The 22,156-nt window shown below is 37.7% G+C and overlaps 2 protein-coding genes across 4 annotated transcripts; both read left to right on the top strand.

Annotated features, from left to right (window-relative positions):
• Positions 1 to 4,524: 4,524 nt before the first annotated feature.
• Positions 4,525 to 4,860, top strand: LOC130591668 (uncharacterized). The gene has a single exon (XM_057395342.1). It carries the CDS (start codon positions 4,525 to 4,527, stop codon positions 4,858 to 4,860), a length of 336 nt encoding a protein of 111 aa, XP_057251325.1.
• Positions 4,861 to 10,903: 6,043 nt separating this feature from the next.
• On the top strand, positions 10,904 to 21,091 carry LOC104892364 (uncharacterized). Of its 3 annotated transcripts, none has more exons than XM_048645126.2 (13): positions 10,904 to 11,032; positions 11,138 to 11,298; positions 12,037 to 12,155; positions 12,240 to 12,346; positions 12,442 to 12,529; positions 15,314 to 16,331; positions 16,445 to 16,499; positions 16,591 to 16,672; positions 16,810 to 16,890; positions 18,152 to 18,256; positions 18,632 to 18,681; positions 18,805 to 18,952; positions 20,633 to 21,091. In XM_048645126.2, the coding sequence occupies exons 2-13, from the start codon at positions 11,154 to 11,156 to the stop codon at positions 20,711 to 20,713; spliced, it is 2,079 nt and encodes a 692-aa protein (XP_048501083.1). In that variant the 5' UTR covers positions 10,904 to 11,032; positions 11,138 to 11,153; the 3' UTR covers positions 20,714 to 21,091. The 3 variants fall into 3 exon arrangements, with proteins under 3 accessions (XP_048501083.1, XP_010676579.1, XP_010676580.1); XM_010678278.4 differs by having other exon boundaries at positions 10,932 to 11,298; positions 15,314 to 15,635; positions 15,759 to 16,331; XM_010678277.4 differs by having other exon boundaries at positions 10,931 to 11,298.
• Positions 21,092 to 22,156: the final 1,065 nt, after the last annotated feature.

Below are 22,156 nucleotides of genomic sequence, written 5' to 3'. Positions count from 1 at the left end.
GAAGAAATTGAAGAAAAACAGAAAACGTGAATTTTCCTCCTCCTTGGCTCCATTTCAGTTTTTTTTTTTCAAACAAAACCCACCCATGAATTTCTAAATCCAAAATGGGTTTCTTGCACACAATCAAACTCATCTTCAAATAAAAATTCACAATCAACCCAAATCACTCAACAACCCATTTTATCCAATCCAATTTCATCAATCCAAATGGGAACAATTGAAGCTCAAACAATGGCTATATATACCCATATTTGCTCCACCATTCCTCACTCAGTCATCACTAACAAATACACTCAAAAGCTCCTGATATTACCACCGGAAAACGCCACCCAAACCACCCTCAAATTCCTCTGTTTCTCGCAACTTTCTCTCTCCTCTGTTTTCTGTTCAGCCACCACATCACCACCACCCTCCGCCGACGACCTCCTGTGCGTCACCCACCGCGGCGCCAACCCAGCCGTATCCCCTTCTCCGTCGCCCTTATCCCTCCGTCGCTCGCATCCCCTCTCTCTCGCCCGGTTCTTTCTCTCTCCTCTGCTTGGTCTGTTGCGCGCACCGCCAGACCACTGCCCAGCACTACCGGACCACCGCCGTGCCTTCATTTCTTCCCTGCCTCGCCTCGCCTCGCGTTGCTGGAGCTCCGACCATTTTGGCTACAATCCCCCTGTGTCGTATTGAAGCAGTAGGTGTGTATGAAGATATACACCTCTCCCTTTAATTTATAAGCTTAGTAATATGTTGTTGGGCTTTGATTTTAATGCTATGAATTTATTAAGTGGACTGAATTCACTAATAAATCAGTAAAATGAAATGGTCTAATGTCTAATTAATTATGTTGATTGATTTCATTAGCTTGGTATCTAAACTATAATAAAAGATTCACTATATATTATATAATACTTGTGATTCGGTAATTAATAAAGGATTAAATAAGGATAATCTTAATAATATATTTCATGTAACTTTAATATATGAACTAAAGAATGATGTAAGTTAAATATGGTTTACTTGTCAGATTTACGCAGGCACTTACATATATTACACGAATAAAATAGTTATATTACGAGGTCTGTAGTTACAAGTTATTAATTAAGCTGGATTCATAAATCATGGAATTAATGACTATTGTTTCGATTAAATAACGAATATGTTTAAAGGGATCCTATGATTAATAGAATGAAGTTTTGAGTTAAAGGTTAACAAAATTATAACGTCTAGAAATTATAAAATACGAAATGGTTATGGTAAGACGTCGTCTATAATCACGAATTACGACTTAGACGCTAAGTTATTAAATGGAAAGAATGCCTACGACTTTTATCAACCACCAAAGACGATACTATATAAAACTCCTACACACCTCATACAATGGAAACATGATGGAAATGGATCAGTAAACTCAAGATTCCGAATAAAATATTAATGTCTTCATTAATTCCTGAATTATTATTAGATTAAAAAGGAAGAGATATTACAAGCGTTCCCCTACGATAAAGGTTGTTAAGCAGGATTCCAGGTAACGTCTACTGCTAACACCCGCACTCCCCTTCCAACTATGTTTTATAGTGCTTTTATATAATGTTTTATGATATGTTTTATATGGTGTGCGGGATATGAAATGTTTGGCTATGTAAATGATTTGATGACGTTATGCAATGACTTTATTATGATTTCTGAAAATTACTCGAAAGAAACGAAACATGATAAATGAAAGTGAAAGATGGTGAATGGCAGTACTATGTTCTCTGGGCCGTGCACGTGTCATTCTGTTATCTGGCGGCAACGCCACCTTCTGATGGGGGACAACGTCCTCGGTGGTATCCGCATTATGGCATTATATGCCACCTTCTGATGGGGGACAATGTCCTCGGTGGCTTTGCCTTCTGTAACGATGTCTGGCATTATATGCCACCTTCTGATGGGGGATGAATATCCTCGGTGGCTTTGCCTTCTGTAATGATGTCTGGCATTATATGCCACCTTCTGATGGGGGATGAATATCCTCGGTGGCTTTGCCTTCTGTAACGATGTCTGGCATTATATGCCACCTTCTGATGGGGGATGAATATCCTCGGTGGCTTTGCCTTCTATTATGATGTCTGGCATTATATGCCACCTTCTGATGGGGGATAAATATCCTCGGTGGCTTTGCCTTCTGTAACGATGTCTGGCATTATATGCCACCTTCTGATGGGGGATGAATATCCTCGGTGGCTTTGCCTTCTGTAATGATGTCTGGCATTATATGCCACCTTCTGATGGGGGATAAATATCCTCGGTGGCTTTGCCTTCTGTTACGATGTCTGGCATTATATGCCACCTTCTGATGGGGGATGAATATCCTCGGTGGCTTTGCCTTATGTTATGATCTATGACGTTATATGTCACCTTCTGATGGGGGATGAATATCCTCGGTGGCTATGCCTTCTCTGTACTTGCCAAAGTAACCAAAGAAAGTTTTCTGATAATGAGATGTGATAATGGAGATAATATGAATGAAAACGACTTTTAAATTCCTGATTCGAAGTGTATGTTTACGAAATGATTTTTACTATATTCTCTTCTCCCTGTTTGCAAATAAAATGAATTGAAATGAATTAACGATGTTAGAGTAGTATGTTACTGAGCCTCGGCTCATGACGTTTTGTTTTTCTGTTTTAGGTATGCATACGAAGATGGGATGACGTAGCAGTGAGGATTAAATTACTTTAATTCATGCGACTATGACAGCTATGTAATCCAAGTCTATGATCACTAGATTACGTAGCATCAGCTACGCTTAAGCTATCTATATATATTTCTAGAATTACTATAACTATTATAGAAGTTTAGTGAATGAAAGAATGTTGCCTTGTACTTTCCTGTGCGGAGAGTGCGGCAGTGACGCACCGACTAAGCTAGGAAGGTCTTCCGCTGCTAATCTTTGTAATTAATTAACCTAATAGTGATGCTTAAAAGTCGGGGCGTTACAATGAATGATTGAACTAAAGCACAACCATGGACAACACCAATCCTCGAACCCGTCTAAAAAGGAATGCTTCTTATTAAGTTTATTATTACACCAAGTACTAATTGGTATATATTGACAATAACTTCCCATTGTTCAAACTAGTAATGGGTGCTTTTGTTGTTTTTATTTATTAATTTCCTCTCTACATACACTCCTCAAACTACGTGTCTCTCCTCCTAAATCCATGATGTAACTAAGTTAGGACAAGGGAAGTGAATTATTAGAGTTAAGCTTTAAAACGTATAAAATTTGTAAAATTGTTATGATGCTTATTTGAAAGAATGAACGTAATAATGCAGATTTTGATAACAATAAGTTTAATATCGATTGAATTTATCACCGAACCTTGCGTTTGCACCTAGAATGGATTGTTCGAATCATAATGGATTTTTTTCACCACATTGTTTTTCTTTCAAGTCTCTTTTCATCACCTTTGTTCGTTAGCATCCTCCTCCCCCTTGGTGTTATAAGTTAAATATAGATGGCAGTTGGCTCAATCATTAACTCATTTGATGTAACTAGATTTGTTTTTCGAAATTCGATTAGCAATCTTTTTGTCACTCAAGCCTATCATTTTGATCAATTTTTTGTGTTCGTATAGCTGAAGCTTGGGTTCTTCGAAATAGACTCTTATTGGTTCATTAACATAATGTCCATGACCTTTATATTGAAGAAGACAATCAAGTGGTGTTTCATATTCTTTAAGGTCAGGGCTCCAATCCTTCTTGTCAGCTCATAATTCATTGGGCATAACATCCGTCTTCTTATTAACCATTTCAACATTTTTTCATTTTTTCTTCACTATTAGCAATTATAAACCTTTGATCTCATATATGTCATCTCAACCAAATGATATTAACTTAATCGTATACTTATTTTCAGGAAAAAAAACTAGAAAAAAAAAACAATGGTTTATTGCAATAGGTGTTTAAATGAAAAAAATACATATTCTTACTTTCGAGTATCTTCAATTTTGATGATACTCATATGATTATGATTTATTTGCATATCTAAAATCAATGGTCCACAGTTCATGATAGTGGTGATTAGCGGTAATCGACATTCAATATAGGATTTTCACCTTATTAGTGGTCATACTAACCTTATGTTAATTCAATTTTAGTCGTCTCAATTTAATCGATTTGTCCTTTAGGAACTCCCTTGAAAGAAAGGAAAACCTCTATGCCCCCTTCCAAGCCGAGATTTCTACCACCTGTTAACCCCCCACTGCGGCGACTCCTTCCCCTTGGCATGGCGGAGGAGATTGCATATTCGGTCTCGAAATTAAAGATCATTGTGATGAAGAAGACATCGTTCTTGATCTGGATACTCTAAACCCTAGCGTGGAAAACAACCTTTCTTTAGTTCTCTTTGGACGCCTATTAATTGAGCGTTCGTATAACACTAAAGCTTTTAAGTGCACCATAACTAGAGTATGGGCACCATCTCACGGACTGGTAATTCGAGTTTTAAAGCATAATTGTTACGCTTTCCAATTCTTTCATTGTAGAGGCATGAATAAAGTTCTTGAAGTGAGACCATGGTGCTTTGATGATATGCTCTTATTATTGAAGGAAGAAGATGGTAATGAATACCTCGACCAGTTAACAATTAATCACTCTCCATTTTGGGTTCGTATTAAAAATCTTCCTTTTAACTATAGATATGATGAAATAGTTCAAGCCCTAATCGGCAATATGGGAGAGATTATGGAGGTTGAAGACGATGTATTAGGTATTGGAAGATATAGGAGAGTTAAAGTTTTGCTTGATGTTACAGAACCCTTGCGTAGGTATCAGAAATTGAAAGACAAAAAAGGTTGGGAATTTCAGGTAGACTTTTACATATGAACGTTTGCCTTTCTTCTGTTTTGCTTGCGGTATAATGGATCATCCTAAAAGAAACTGTCACATTGTTACTGAGGAAGGAAACAAGAAAAGTTGGGCTGGAGTGCAAGTTGAAAGCAACACCTCGAAAGGGTAGGCAACAAGAGATTGAGGAGAATGAAAAATGGAGTGTGCAACTCTTGAAAAATCTCTAGAGGAATTGCATGATATACAAGATGCAAACTGGTATCTTCGCTCGCGAGTTTCTGAGGTTAAGGATGGTGACAGAAACATGAGTTATTTTCATCATAAGGCATCACAGAGGAAGAAACATAATTATGTGGCTGGTTTGTTTGATAAGACGGGAGTTTGGCATGAAAAAGAGGAGAACATCAAGGGTATTTTTGAAGAATATTTTCGTGACATCTTCGCCTCCTCCAACCTATCACCAACAAATATTAAGGAGGTCTTGCAATATGTGAGCTCTCTTGTCTCGGATGCTTCCAACCATGCTCTCTTGAAACCTTTCACAAAAAAGAGATTTTGTTGCTCTTCAACAAATGCATCCCTGCAAATCCCCCGGACCTGATGGTATGCATGCTATCTTTTATCAACATTTTTGGCATGTTATAGGTGATGATGTTACAAAATTTGTGAATAGCATTCTGCATGGTTCCATTTTGGCTAGCTATATTAATAATACTAATATAACTTTGATTCCAAAAGTAAAAAAATCCTACCAAGGCTGCGTAATTTTGTCCTATTGCCCTCTGTAATGTTCTCTATAAGCCGGTGTCGAAAGCCATTGTTATCAGATTGAAGGAATTTCTTCTTGACATTGTTACAGAAAACCAGAGTGCTTTTGTTCCAAGACGCCTGATCACCGATAATGCCCTCATTGCTCTTGAGATCTTTCACTCTATGAAGCACAAAACTAGAAGCGGGAAATGTAGTATTGTTATGAAACTAGATATGAGCAAGGCATATGACAGAGTGGAGTCGGGCTTTCTTAGAAACTTCTTCTCACTATGGGCTTTGATGGTCGATGGGTAAACCTGATTATAGATTGTGTGACCTCTATCTCTTACTCTTTCATTGTGAATGAAGGAGTTTGTGGTTCCGTTGTTCCCGGAAGAGGGCTCCGACAAGGTGACCCTTTATCTCCTTATCTATTTATTTTCGTTGCTGACGCTTTCTCCAGAATGCTACGGAAAAAGGTGCAGGATAAGCAGTTTTATGGAGCTAAAACTAGCCATAGTGGTCCCGAAATCTCTCATCTTCTCTTCGCCGATGATAGCCTTCTCTCCACAAGAGCCACAAGATAGGAATGCATTGTTATAGTTGATACTCTCAACCAATATGAGCTTGTGGTAGGCGTGTCGCGCACCTATCAAAAGTAATTACCTAACTAACTTCCTAACTATGTAGCAGGGCAAGTCAGGTTTCGAATCCACAGGGACAAACAGTATCAAACACTAGGTATCTTGACTTAAATTAACTAAACGAGTGACAAACAATGATGGAAAGGGTGTTGAGCTAAGACTAATGCTAAACTATGACAATTACTAGGAACACACAAGATATAATCAATTAATTAGAACATCTAGAATTAAGCATCACCACTAGCATGACCAATACATGAATAATTTCCATCCCAAATAAACATAATCCACGGTTCAAGAGGAGTAATGCACCCTATAACTACCAAAGACCTCTCCCGAGTACCAATGGCTACTCTAAACAAGCAATCAAACCTACTCCCGTGGAATCATGCAAGAAAGAGACATTAAGCATAGCATCACAATTAAATTCCTAGCAATCCTATCTAACTATTCTCATAGAAGATATTCATACCATTGATTGGATCAACAAAACCATCTAGATTCAATTCCCATTGAAAATAAGATATACGGAGTCAAATCAAAATCACCTATCCCTAGTATGATAATGAGCATAAGAACAATCCAATGAAACAAGAACAATTGATCATATAAACTTGGGATTAATGGAAGAATTCATATATTAAATCATTGCTAGGGTTTAACTTAACCCTAGATTAATAGACTACTCACTCATAATTGAAATAACAAACAAATAATAAACAAATTAAGAGACATAATAATAATGAAAGGAAAGAAGAGATTAAGAAAACTTAGTCTTTACTTGAAGGAATCAAAGCGTAGTAATCAATGTTCAACAATGGAGTAAACTCAAAAGCTCTCTAAAAAGTTATAAAATGTATTCTCTAGTAAAAAGGCGTAGTTTTTAACTCTAAGAAAATAGTATTTATATGTCTCGTAAATCCGGCGCAACACGCGCTCAAAACAGCCCATAAATCGTCTCGCCCGACCGGTCGGGCGGATTTCGCCCGTCGGGCGGTTGTCAGGTATTTTGGTTTCTTCGTCGCGCCTGACCGGGCGCCATTCAGCAGCATTCTCGTGATAATTTCCGTCTCGCCCGACCGGCCCGGGCGAATTTCGCCCGGTCGGGCCCGCAGGTAATACTCTTTTGGCTGCTTTAATCTTCTGAAAATTGGCTAAGTAGCATTCGCCCGACCCCCCGGGCGGATTTCGCCGACCCCCCGGGCGGTCATCAGACTGCACAAAATCTCAATCTTTAAAACGCCATAACTTCTTCGTTACTCGTCGGAATTAGGCAAATGACCACTCGTTGGAAAGCTCTTGAAATGTAGAATCTAACACAATTGAAATCACTCTATTTGGATTTGTATAACTTGAGATATAATGAAAAGAGTGGACTGAAGTCATTTTTCTACTTCCTTTATTATTCGCTTTGCTTCAAAACTCTTCCAACTCAATGCTCGTGCTCTCGAAAGTACATCATCTCTTGTAGTGACATAAATGAGTAGGAAATGCACTAAAACGTGCATATTCCTACAATGATCAATCTGAAAATACAACACACTACAAGGAGCACATTAGTAGTAAAAATGGCTCCGAAGAGCGCAGTTAAGACCAATAATGAATGAGGGACGGAGGTAAAATCTCTATATAAAATAGACATATCAGCTTGCATCCAGGAATAAAATTAATTATGAAAAGTCAGAGGTTTCTTTCAGTAGAGGAGTTAGTGTTGATATAAAAGAAGAGTTAGTGGGGTTTTTGAAGATGCGGCAAATTGAAAAACGTGAGAAATACCTTGGTATCCCCTATTTGGGAGGCTGATCACAAAAATTCATTTTTGATTCACTTCTTGATAGAATTTGGAAGAAACTCCAAGGTTGGAAAGATAATTATAAGCTACTATCTAGAGCAGGAAAGGATGTTCCTCTACTCAAATCATTCATTCTAGCTATGCCTACTTATCTCATCGGTGTTTACAAAATTCCGCGAATGATCATTCAATGCATCCATTCAGTCATGGTAAGGTTTTGGTGGGGAAGAAGAAAGCTTCATTGGAAAAGTTGGGATTCTTTGCATACTCTAAAGTGCTTTGGTGGTATGGGGTTTTGAGATCTCAATGTTTATGATACATTACTTGGTCGTCAATCTTGGAGACTTGTGCGAACCCCATCTTCTTACTTCAACGTGTTATGAAAGCCAAGTATTTTTCTCATTGTGACTATCTTGATGCCCCTCTTGAGTACTCTTTTAGCTATTCTTGGAAAAGCATTTGGAGTTCGAAGGCTTTAATTAAAGAAGGGTGTTTGTGGTGTATTGGGAATGGTGAGAAGATAGGCGTGTGGAGCGAGCCGTGGGTGATGGGTGATGAAGGGAGATTCATTTTGAGTAGTCCGCATGATGGCATCGAGAAGGTGAATCATCTCATTGATTTTAGCACTAGGGAGTGGAAAAATAGACTTATTGAAGATCTTTTTAATGAAAAAGATGTGAAATGTATCTTTGCAATTCCTTTGAGTTCTATGGATCACAATGATGAAATAACATGAGCCCACACCAAAGATAGTCACTATTCTGTTAAAACAACTTATATGTTGGAAAAGGGTGGCAATCTTGATGCTTTTCACCAAGCTTGGGTAGATTTGTGGGGTATGGATACAATCCCGAAGGTTAGGCATTTTCTGTGGAGGCTATGTACCAACTCTTTATCTACTCAATCTCTCTCAAAGTCTAGACACCTTCTTGATGATGTTTTGTTTCCATGGGGATGTGGAGGATTTATTTTGCTTACCATACGGTTTTTGAGTGCCCACGAGTCCTCGACTTGTGGGAGGAGTTGAATTGCAAAGCTCTTTGTGCCATGCCTCAAGCATCTCAATGTGTGACTTAGTTGAAAGCTGGAAGAAATGTGATAAAATCCAGATTTCTCGCGGCATTTTCCTCGCTTGGTGCATCTGGACCGAGCCTAACTTGTGGGTCTTCCAAGGAAAGATCACGTCCAATCACATCCTGGTGCAGCGAGTTAAGCGCTTGGTTGAGGAGCAAGGACAATACACTGCACGTATCTACTGTTCTAAGGCGCAACTTAATTCGCCTAATGTGAAAACTTGGCAACCGCCCCCTCCAGGTATGTTCAAGCTGAACGTCGAGGCGTCCCTTGCCGCTGTGGGCTGGGTTGGTTTATGGGTGGTGTGTCGTGATGCTATCGGTCGGTTAATGTTTGCTGCGACTCATCGTGTCAAAGCTTTTTGGAATCCCGAAGTCGCGGAGGCTAAAGCAATTCAAATGGGTGTGAGACTTGGTAAAAGGTTTGGTGTTAATGAGGTGATTCTTGAATCGGATTGCCAAGTTGTGATCAAGTATTTGTCCAACGGTGCCTTCTTCCTTTCATACCTCAATATTATCTTGCATGATATCTTAGCTTCTAGTTCATCTTTTTCTTCTCTTGTTTTGGTCATATATTAAGCGTGATGGAAACTCTGTTGCTCATCACTTAGCAAAGCTAGTTCCCTTTGGTGTTGAACAAATTTGGGAAAACCACTCTCCTTCGAAGATGACGCCCTATATACTCATGGACACTTTGTCAATTAATTAAGGGCTTTGCTATTTGACGCCCTAATATTTCTTACTAACGCCCTAAATATCGTATTTTTATACAGTAAATTATACCTTCATTTCAATCTCTCTCCTTCCCTCCCCTTTCAACATGACTATTTCTCCACTAGTTTCAAATAAGGAAATGATTCAGTATAATGATTTAGTGACATTTATAGTTTGATTTGCAGATCTTGCCACCACTGCTAAACGCCTAAACCCACGAACTTTCAAGAACTAAAAGCAAATCCAAGAACCGGTGGTATCCTGTACATCAACAGATCCAAATTTTAAGAGAATAAATCAAGAAGAGGCCAAAACCACCACAGGCGCCTCCAGCCCTCCACACCACAACTTATCGCCACCACCATCACGCCCATCACCAACATCACGCCCCACCACCAACATCACGCACCACCAACATCACGCCCCACCATTGCTAAACTCACGGGCTAGACTGGTTTTTTTTTGTTTTTTTTTATAAAATGGAGGGGCGTCCACCATGGACGCCCCACCACCGGTGGAGGCGTCCATGGTAGGCGCTCCACCATACGGTATGGTGGAGCGCCTGCTATGGATGCCTCTTTTTTTTGAAATTTTTTTAGAAAATTATGGGGAGGCGTCCACCATGGACGCCCCACCACCAGAGGAGGCGTCCATGGCAGGCGCCTCACCCTATGGTGGACGCCTCCCCATAATTTTCTAAAAAAATTTCAAAAAAAAGAGGCGTCCATGGTGGACGCCTCCTTTTTTTTAAAAAAAATTAGAAAAAAACAGAGGAGAGAAGAATGTGGAGAAAAAGGGTGGGGTTCGATAATGGTGGTGGTCGTACGGCGGCGGTGCAAGTAGCAGTGTTTTGGCGGTGGTTTGCCGGCGGTGGTGCCAAGTGGTTGTGTGCAAGAAGAAGATAGGGAGGGGAAAGTGAAGAAAGGGAGAAAATGAAAAAAATAAATGAAAAGTATACAAATACAATCGTATTTATATGATTATAGGGCGTTAAATTCATCAAAAAAAAAAAAAAATTATAGGGCGTGAATAGGAAATTATAGGGCGTCATTTAGCAAATGAGTAAATCAATCTAGCTTGCTTTTCCAAAAAAAAAATTTATCAATTTGTTCTTTGAGTTAAGAGCGTCCTAAAAAAGAGGCTGATGAAGCTAGTGTGCCGTTGAACGGAAAAGTGCCAAAACTGGCTGTTTCTTTCTCTCTCTCTCCTCCCGAGACTGTCTCTTACAACCGCACGTACTAATGATACTCTATAAACTTGAAAATTTCAATTTCAATTTCAATTTGTTTCCTAAATCACTAATTTCTCTTTCTCTCTCCTCCTAAACCAACCAACAACAGAGGCCATCATTCATCAATGGCTTCTTCGGAAGAACAACAGCGAAACGACGAACCTTCTTCAGAAACCATTCTTCACAAGACTAAAATTATACAGTTCTTCGGTCGTTCTACTCCAATTATTCTTCAAAACGACAATGGCCCTTGCCCTCTTCTCGCCATCTGTACACACTCTTTTCTCTCTCCATTTCTAGGGTTTCACTTTCTTCTTTAATTGTATATATGTTTATCTCTTTTCGCCTTTCTCGATCAATCTAGCGTATCTTTCTGGAAACCTAGAACTGTTGTTTTGATCTGAAAATGCCAAAATTGATAGTTCGTTTTCGTGTTGAATCTTTAATTTTTTTATCCGTAATCAGATTGTTCTTTTTTTATATTGTATGATGAGTGATTAGGTTGATTTTAGTGATGAGAATTTGAATTACCTGCTTTTTTTTTTCTTTTTCTTTTTCCTTTTTACGTTGATTGCGTCTTAATTTGAATCGGCAATATTTATGTTTTTGATTGATAAAACCGAGAAAAATATATTTGATTGATCGAAGTATATGAAAGTTGGATGATTACATCAAGTTGAGTATTCCAAATGTGGAAATATCGATGATTACGTCAATGTTGAAATGGCGGTTGACTTTCATGTTGGAGTAGGAGAAAATAAAACAAAATTTTAGTTGAGTTGCTTGAAGTTGAATCATCTCTAGCAATGTACTTAATTGAAGAAACAAGTACTTACTGATCGATACGGAATATCTACTGAACTAGAAACGCAAACTTTGTTAAAGAGATGTTGGTGTATGATATTATGAAGACATTGCTAGAAACTTTAGGATCGTGCTTAGGATTTTTATGCTGAAATGTATATGAGTCTTTGGTTTTTTAATAAGGTGTTTGTGGTTTTTTTGTAGGTAATATACTTCTCTTGAGGAATCAGCTGAATTTGAATTCAGATATAAGTGAAGTTTCGCAGGAGAAGTTACTTTCATTGGTTGCTGAGAGATTGATTGATTCAAATAGCAGTGATAGTGTAAATTTCTTGTCCATTTGATTTCTCATTATCACTTTCGCTTTTTCTTTGTTGGTGGTTTTAACAAATCTTAATGGGATGCAGACTAAAGATGCAGGGTATGTTGAAAACCAACAACAAAATATTGCTGACGCAATAGACTTACTTCCAAGGCTTACTACTGGGATTGATGTAAATATAAAATTCCGTAGGTCTGATCTTGTTTTTTAGTTGTTCTTCCCTCCTTTGTTTTTCATTCGCACTGGTCCTCTTCATTAATTTGAGAGATTTGGCCTGCATTTCACAGGATTGATGATTTTGAGTTTACTCCAGAGTGTGCAATATTTGATCTTCTGGATATCCCATTGTATCATGGTTGGTTAGTTGATCCTCAGGTATGCTTTTACTACTGTGGGTTTTGTTGCACACATTGTTTTTATTGGTATAGATGTATACACGGACTGTTTAAATTTTCTTAAGTAGTAATTTAATTTTTGAATGTTCCTTCTATTTTTTTTTCCTTTCTTCTTTTGTTTCCTTTACATGTAGTTGGTTTTCCCCTCTTTTTCTGCTATAATACAAATGTGGCATTATGAAGCTGCAAAGCATTTTCTTGCCTCTGTTAATTTAGATGCATATCAGTTACTTCTGAAAAAGAGATCCATGTACACTGAAGTTGGACTTGTAATATCCTTTTACGTTACATGTTCTGGTTATGAAATACACCTCTATGCATTTTTCTTCGTAGAGCTAAACTTGTAAACCCTTATAAGAGAAAATTCTAAATGTCTTTAGAATTGAGTAATAAAGAAGAAAGGCTAATGAGAAGGAAACTTAAAAGGACTAAAAGTAGGATGAAAGTGCAGAACACAATATATATGTATGGCCATAATCCCACTACTACAAGCTTGGTCCAGGCCTTGAAGAACAACAGTCAAAAAAGTCAAATACATGTCGTAATGCAGTCCTCAAACTCACGATCATGCCCATTATAGTGATGTACTTTGCATGACATGGGAACCAAAGCCAAGAACTAAACCTTGCACTCCTTTGCTCCTGGATAGTTAGGTTTCAAGAGTGTAGCAGGGGACTCGTCGATAGGTAGCCCTCCTGGCACCTCTGTGACCCTGGCAATTATGTTTTGTTGTGTGTGGGTTATGGATGGGTGGGCTGATAGTAGTACCCTTCGGGATACAGGCTACAGGCCTACACTCTCTTCTTTGCAATACATTTTCAATCCAAGGCAGTTAAGTGTTGGTCTGATTTCGGTTAGGACTTAGAACATATGAGCTGCTTGGCATGCACATCTAATGTTGGTTATGACTTATAAGTTGCATTGCATGCACTTTGGTGCTTCTATCAGTTTTGTGATTTTTGTCATGTGATGAATTTGTCAATTTATGGAGCCATTTGTTTCAAATTAGAGAAAGGAGAGGAAGAAAAGGAAACGTAGGAGTAAGGTCATGTAAGCTATCAAGTTTAAGGGCCTAGCTTCTCACCAACTCAGATTTTAGGCCCCCAGTGACCCTTGGAATTTTGTGCTGTGGGGGATGGGTTGACTGTAGTGCTATGCTTTTAGCTTTTTATGTGCAAGACTTTATAATAAAAGGCAGGTAATCTTTAGTGTAATATAGGTAATGACTTCTTTGCATGCACTGTGGTGCTTTCATAGTTTCATAAACCTTTGTGCTTTCATGGAATTTTCATCTGATGAATTTGTTGATCTGAGGAGCAATTTGTTTCAAAGGGAATGATCGTTAAAGGGAATAAAGGGGTAAAGCAATGTGAATAATTAAGTAAATGGTTTGGCTTCTCTGAAGTGCGCTTAGCTTGTTTGGTTGGAAAGGGTTTTGATTTTTTTAGCCTTCTTGATCCTTACCTCTCCTTCTCGTCAGGGATCCTTTCTTCACCGTCATCCTATGCTGCTATTTCCTCCTCCCGACTCTGCCCTCCCAATTGTCTTTATGCCCTCTCTGTACCTCTGGCTCTCATCCCCTTAAATCACTCTATTGGCTGCCGGCTATTTTAGAAGCAGTTTTTCACCTTCTCCACATTTATTGCTGGAGAATATGCAAGAGTATGATGGTCATGGGTGCTCAAATTGATGCCAATCTCAGGGCACTGACTGTATAGATGGGTTTGCCACCTATTTCCCCAGCTCCTCTTTTTTTTTTCCCCCCCACAATCAGTGCTGAGATTGGTTGCCGTTCTGCCTTGGAAGCTAATTGACGATGGTGATGTATTTCAGTTCATTAAATTGTTAGTTGCCAAAATATTTCCAGCTATAATGGTAGTACTATTGAAGGGGCTATGGAAGTCGTTTGATCCTGTCAAACCACCATCAGAATGCTAACCACTGGGAAGGTAAATTATTTAAACCCCACTGTTGGCACAATTTTCTTTGGCTAGCTCTGCTCACTGCTCAGTGTTTTAGCTTTGGCTATAATGGTAGTTTGGGACTTTGGTGGTGTGATGAGTCTGAAGCTGAAATCTATTGCATTTGTTCTTTACCCTTCTATTGATTTTTTTATAAAACCCAAAGTGATAGACTTACACTTTGTTTGGATTGAAGTGATGGAAGGAGAGGGAAAGGGGAGGGAAGAATGAGCTTGCATTTTCCTTTCAAATCTTTCCAACATTTGAAGTATTTGGTTTATTAAGAGGGGAGGGAAAATGAATTTTTGCTATTTCCTTCCATCCCCTTCCCCCATGTTGTACCCAAACAAAGGAACAATATCCCTTCCTTATTAAATTTTCCTATCCAAACAAACTATTAAAAAAACCATCTAGGAGGGATATTCGGTAAAGTTGAATTATGGCCGGATATCGAAAAAATACTGCACAAATAGATATTTCCTTACCCCTAGATCCTTTTTGTAACTTGTATGTATATTCTATTGTGTTTGTGTGTGCGGATGAGACCTTGTCGCAACATTTTGTCAAGTTTATCCTTTTCAATTGCTTGGAGATTTTTATTTAATTTATATTTATTTCAAAGACTCTGTTCTCACTCTACTGATTGTAACTTATGATCTTTGTTAAGATTGCTGAAGGGAATGTGTTTTAATTAAAGTTTGATTTTACAGAAGTTAGATGATGCTGTTTGAGGTTTATGAAGCTTTTATATACCTTCTTCACACGTTCACTTCGGCATAATATCTTTGTGCATATTTTGCTAGGATCGTGAGACTGCTGATGCAATTGATTCAAAATCTTACAACACTGTTATGGGTGATCTTGTTTCGTTGGAAACATGGAAGATGGAAAATGAAGGCAAGGATAAATCTGATGAAGATTGCATTGACTTTGCAGCGGCAACTACTGCAACCTTGGGGGTTCCTTCACCTAGTCTTTCCAGGGGTAAATCTTTCGAAGAGTCCCCACGTTCCATTTCTGATCAACATACACTAAAAAAAGGAGATGCTGAGGAAGAGGCTCAGCTTTTGGAGGTGTTAAAATTATCTGTGAATGATTTACCATCTAGAGAAGCAATCTCTGCAGGTGATGTGCTGATGCCTTCTGATGTGAATGTGCATGTGTTGAACTCGATTCCTGTTAATTCTGTACATGTATCAGAAGAACTTGGCAGTTCTGGGCCTCTAATTGTGGAGCCTTCTGTATCAGGCAGTCACAATGTGCATGGAAATTCTGACAGGAATATACCTTTATCTGAAGAGCAGGCTGCTTCTCCCACCTTGGCGGATGATACTCATGAGAGGGAAAATCACAGTGATCAGTTAATTAGTGTTCAACTTGGAGAAGTTCCCTTGTCAAACGATTTGGCAAAATGCACTAGTGACACACCAATTCTTAATGAAGCTACACCTTCCTCTCCAGCAAAAGATACAGTACATGATCAAGAAGTTGAAAACTTCTCTACTCCTGTCATGAATTCCACTGGAGGGTTGTATAAACAAAATGTAGAAGAAAATTCTGGTGTTGCTGCAGGTCATGCTGATTCTGAGTCTTCTAGTGGCGGAAAGCCCAGCATTGAAGCAGTTGAATCCTTTACGTCAAGTCTTGATGGTAGTGAACCTATATATGAAGGGGAGGAGTGTATACTGGATCCAGGGAAAACAGTTTGTGGAGATCGAGAACCTGTCTACGAAGGTGAGATGGTTTTGGCTGAACAGGCTGATAAAGGAATCAAAGATACTTATGATGCGAGCTCAAAGGAGGAAATCTCACCTAGACAGGGTACATTAGATTCCGTATTCCGCAAGTTTCCGATTTTTTCCCCTGATTTGTGCTATATGTGTGGTTTTTTTTATATCCTATTTCTTTTGAATATGTCCTTTTTCTATTTCAAGGGGAACTTATCAGCAACTTCCTGAAAAGCAATGCCAGTCAGTTGACCTTTTACGGGTATGACGCATTACTGTTATTTTGGTTTGTTGGGTTCTTTTAACTCTCCTGGTAGTAAATTTCTCTTCTTTTTTTTTTTCCCTTTATACAGCTTATTTTGCTTGCTAGAGGGTCTCAAGGAGCGAGAACTTTGTGTTTTCTTTCGAAATAATCACTTCAGCACGATGTTTAAGGTATGCATCTAATACCAAGAGTCTAAGACTGAGTTGTATATTTTTGCAATTCAGAACTGTCATTTGCTACCTGGTATGACTTTGCCTGGGCTTTCTTCTTCTATTTGATTAATGCACTTCGCTGTTGTTTGTTGCAGCTGGAAGGCGAGCTCTATCTTTTAGCTACTGATCAGGGATACATGAATCAGCCCGACCTAGTATGGGAAAAGTTGAATGAGGTAATATTATGCTATACATTCTGTTGATTGTCTTTGTTGTCATCGTTAAGTAAACTCTGTGCTCTATGCTCTTTCTTATTGATCAAACCTTAGAGAAATTGTAGATAGACCTGTTTTGCTTTTTTTCTGGTGGCAAGTTTTAAGTTGAACTTTGAAAGGGAGGATCTGCATTGGCTTTTAGGGAGGGAAAGGATAGGGATTCCTTTCCATCTTTTTAAGATTTGATTGCATACTATTAATCCAATGCTTATTATTCCTTCCGTTTTATAATCTATGCACTGTACTTTGCCTTTTTATATACTCCATTTTGACCTTCATTGGTGGTTTCTAGATAAGGATAAACATGGTCATGTAGGATTTTGTTAGATTCGTCTCAATATAAATCTTTAATAATGAACTATGCTATACTTTTTCCTTATTGATAATTAAAGATATTAATGGGAGAAGTTCTGGGTTTGCAAGTGTGAAAGTAGTCAAACCATGTAGAGTATAGGACAAGGCCATGAAAATAGTCAAATTCTGTAGAAAAAAGTACTCCTACATAGGTAGTAAAAGGCTGAGAGCTTATTCCGTTGTTATTGGTGCCATAAGTAGCCTGACATGCAATTACTACTGGCATATTTTCTTGCAAATAACTGTTCATTAGAATGTTAGATATTAAGGCTAACAACTGGCTCTACTTAACGAACAAGCAACAAGTAAGAAGCAGAGGATAACTGAAATCTTTGGGAAGTGTTTGCTGATTGATCTGCAAAAAAGGGAATCTTATGCGCTGCTAAATTTCTCTTCCTTCACAGTTTTAACGAAAAGGAACTCCCTTGATTACCACGGATCAGATTTTTTAATCAAGGCTCGAAAGATATTTTCTAATGCTGTAAACATCACATATGTGTGCAATGATGGATATGATATTTTGAAGAGATGAAACTTCAGGAATACCTGAGGATATTATATATGCTAAATGAAAGCTGAATGTATCTTTGACTACTGATTTGCTGAAGATGTTTTCTGTTAATGTACATAAGACAAGATTTAGAATTTAATGCTGGTTACAGGTAACTCCTGTTCTGGAGTAGGAAGTTAGGAACTGTTTACTTTTTCATGGTAAAAACATGAAAAAGGTAACTCCTGTTATGGAGTAAGAAGTTAGGAACTGTTTACTTTTACAAGTCACCTTATTTTTTCCTTTCTCCCAACTCTCATCCTCTCCCTTTTCTTTTACCTAAGTGTAACTCAAGCTCATGCCTACCAAACTCTGCAGGTCAACGGAGATACACTGTTTATGACTAGTAATTTCAAGGAATTCAGGCTGGAAAGCAGTTCCAATGGTACATGGGATCAGCAGAATGCTGTAGCTAATACTGCTGTATGTCCCTCTTTCTATTTCTTTTTTGCCTCATTATGTGCACACATGGTCGTGTTATGCATGTTTACGACTAAATGTTCTTTCGTGATCTCTATGTGCTTTTGTCTGTTGGCTGGCTTGCATGTTGATGTTCTTGTAGAAGCCTTTTGTATGAATTTAATTTGAATGGTGTTGACAATGATCATCTCAGTACTGGCAATGTTCTCGACTTCTCGGTCTAATATTCCGATTTTCTGATTTATAATAATGGTGCATAGGCGTTTCTTGAAAGTCTCGAAAATCCGAATAGCATAGTTCTCTCAGAAGAGTCTATCAGCTGAGTGATTCTGTTAAGTGTGTACTGGTTTCTTGTGTGCTAACTCATTGTTTTCTCAGGATTACCTGGCTAGCATTGATAGCTCTGCAGCGGATGGCTCAAACATGAAGTAATCTTTTTCAACTATATAATACCCTTTTGTTTCTCTTAAAGGCTTTTGTGCTGTAAGATTTCTTCCATCATCTGGACTGCTCTGGCTGGATTAATGATATATTGCTGTGCATTGTAACAGTTCTGATCTACAATTGGCGATAGCTCTGCAGCAGCAGGAGTTTGACCAACAACAGCAGCAGCAACAGCAGCAACAACAGCAGCAGCAGCGGAACCCCCCTCAGCAAGTCTCTGGTATTGGCAATTCAGGGCTTGTTACAGGTCCTCAGGTGAGATGGAACTTTCATGATCATCATGAAAACTAAGAAGCTGATTGTTCTTCTTTATCTTTTATATTGGTGCTTAGTGGAGTGGCAAACCATGTGCTTGTCTCTGCAATGTAATCATAGTCTATTTTTGGGACTCTTCTTATGGCTGAGTAACACTGCATTATTAGATGATTGTGTCTTCTTTTTAGACTCACAATGTGAAGCTTTCAGGTCTGATGTTGAAAACGTAAAGGTTTGGTCACCCCTCCCCCTTCTGTGTGCTGTTTTTATTTCTTCTTTCTTATATATCGGAAGGGAGAGGGGGGGGGGGGTGTGTTCCGGTTTGGCTTAGAATCTCTGGTTAAGACAAGGATGAATTCTAGATGAATGCAGTAGTTATAGATGTGTAACTAACGGTCAAAACTTGACTCATGAAACTACCAATTATTCTGGTAAATTCTAGATAAATTCAGTAGTTGTAAATGTGTAACTTACGGAGTAGTTATAAATGTGTAATTTACGGTTGAAACTGGACTCATATGAAACTATTAATTAATCTTGTAAAGTGTTCAGTTGTGTTGTTTCCCGAATGCATTTGATACTATTAATTATCTAGATATAGAGAAGATAAGAGATGGAAAAAGTACGTATAATTCTGCATTATTGAACATACCTAATATGGTTCTTTACCATGGTAATAGTGGGTTTATGTCCTACCATGATAGTATAATATTTCCAAAAAATTTTAAGTGATCATAATAAACATGAATCTTAATTAAGATAGTATGAAAAGTACTTGTAATAACTAAGCATATGTAATCTTTCACATAATATATAGTTTTCAATCAATAGACAATAGTTATAGTGATAAATAACTTACTTTCATTTTCTTACAACTGCTTTTTTTTTTCCAGCAAAGAAACTTTTCTTTTTATTATTTTACAAAATTCTGAACTCGTGTATAAATGGGCCACAGTTCTGGTTAGCATTTATTTTTGACTTTTTTTTTTAGTTGTGTACTGAATTCAGGTTGAAGTTGTATGATTATCTTCATAGTTGTGAGTTGATTTTAGTAGCTCTTGATCTTATCTGAACTTATTGGAAGTTGGAACCCGTGTGATTGTCTACACTTTTTAGAACTTACTTGAACTTGTATGTTTTGTGAATTGTAGCGTCATAAGCAATAACCTAAAGGTTTTGGATAAATTTTTCTTTTTGGCTATCGGTACACTATCACTAATACCAAAAGCAAAGTTACAACAACTTAAACAACAAAACAACCATACCAAAATCTAAGGGATGAGAATAGCACCATTACTTCCTAATTCCCACCTTTTAGGAAGGATTGCAAAAGGAAGCCCGTCATGTGCTACTCTTAGAACTACAAAACTTTATTGCATGAGCTAAGGACATGAGCTACAAAATAGGAACTGCAAAAGAAGTGTTGATATTGGGGTGAATTTAATGCATAGAGAATTAGTCGTGACGTGGATTTTGTTTTTTGAAGTATTTATTTTTTTGATTCAAAATTGTTGATTAATTTGTATGAGTGGTGATCAAACCTTTGACTTGTTTATTTCATCTTAGATTTTATTTTTGTGATTTAAGAAATTCTTTCACTTTGACTTGTGAGAACTGATACATGCAGATCCCATGATATTTCCACTGTGATTGAGTTATTTGACATTTGTGGTGATATAGGTTTCTAGAAGCAGCGCGAGAGCAACATCATCGACTCCAAGGCAAGATCAAAAATCGAAAGATAAGTGTAAAATCATGTGAAATTTTGTGGTGGGGAGTTTGTCAAATTACAATAAGTGTAAAGTTTGTGTTTGTAACTTGTTTATAGCATCTCATGCTCTAATACTACAAATTCCCCACCTGGATTGATTTTGGATCATGAATATCTGCTTTTGGATTGTAAATAATGATGGTATAATATCGCCAGTTCGCCATAGGTCTTGCAATGTGAATCATATACTTTTGTAATCTCTAGTTTCCATTTCTTGAGGTCTCATGTATGGGTCATTGGCTGCTTTTCAGCACGATTTTGGAGGTTTTTTTAGATTGGATTTTAGTTTCTGTAATCTAATTTCTTTTTGTCACGCTAGATTGTATATGAATGTTAAGCCAACACTTAATTGTTGAAGATTTCTTATCTGGGTTCGGATTGAAAATACAGGTTTTTTTGTCCCTTTCGGACAAAAGCTGAAGAAGTCATATTGCAATGTAAATTCCTGCTGAAATTTCCAGATAGCTAAGAATGCAATACTTCCCAAGTATGCAATAGCATACTGCATACATATTTGTTTTGTGTATTTGCTACATTTAACTATTGTTGTTGCATTGGATCTAGGAAACATAGAAAGAACTTGGCCCCTATAGTTGGCGGTATGGAATTATGGATTATGAAACTAGTTTAGTTGACAATTGAATACAACTTTCTGGTCATGTAGTGATTTTTATACTACCTTTTAACCCATAAAATCTATACAATATAAACTCCGGTTTTTTTTTTTATCTTTATTTTTTTTTTTGCTTATTGCTCATTTGCATCATTGCATGTACTGACCAAGTTAAGATTGGCCTATTGGTAAGAAAATGACCTTCCAACTTCAAGATTGGGGGTTTGATCCCCACTAGTATTTTGGGAGATGATTTTCCCTTACCATTCGCACTCTCAAAGTGTTTGCCCGCAAATTCGGGCCAGGTTAACCTGCGAGAGGTTACGATTTGTCAGGACCTTTCATCTTATCATAGGGTCTCCCGTGGGGGTGTTAAAAAAAAATTCATTACATGTACCATACACATAGGTGTATAATATATATTGTATTTATGTTGAGGGTTAAAAAACTAACAATAAAATAAGGAATCTTGATAATTACTTAATCGTAAATAGGTCTTGGAATGGGAACAATGCTTAGCTTGCTTAAGTGGCTAACTACTAACCAAAGGTGTACAAATTTCCACTCCTTTCTGGCGGTGTAAGTTATTCGGATAAAAATCGAAATTAAATCGAATCCAATCCGAATTATTAATTCAAATCAGATTCGAACTGTATTTGGATTGGATTCAGATTGAGATTTTTCAAAAAAGGATTTTTGGATCGAATTGAGGGTAAATAGATTCGAAAATTCAATATAATCGAATAGTAATATGCTTTGTATTTGATTGGACTTAAGTGCTTAACTGATTTATTTTTAAAAAATTACCCGGGGCTTAAGT

The sequence above is a fragment of the Beta vulgaris genome, chromosome 5 (genome assembly GCF_026745355.1).
Source record: "Beta vulgaris subsp. vulgaris cultivar EL10 chromosome 5, EL10.2, whole genome shotgun sequence".
NCBI lineage: Eukaryota > Viridiplantae > Streptophyta > Magnoliopsida > Caryophyllales > Amaranthaceae > Beta > Beta vulgaris.
This window is presented reverse-complemented; position numbering and strand designations above follow the sequence as displayed.

Bases quoted from the DNA above. Each gene is read 5' to 3' on its own strand.
- LOC130591668 (XM_057395342.1), top strand. From the start codon at position 4,525: ATGAATAAAGTTCTTGAAGTGAGACCATGGTGCTTTGATGATATGCTC.
- LOC104892364 (XM_048645126.2), top strand. From the start codon at position 11,154: ATGGCTTCTTCGGAAGAACAACAGCGAAACGACGAACCTTCTTCAGAA. The intron at 16,332-16,444 runs GTACATTAGATT...TTCTATTTCAAG, and splicing joins GGAAATCTCACCTAGACAGG to GGGAACTTATCAGCAACTTC. The intron at 18,682-18,804 runs GTAATCTTTTTC...GCATTGTAACAG, and splicing joins GCGGATGGCTCAAACATGAA to TTCTGATCTACAATTGGCGA.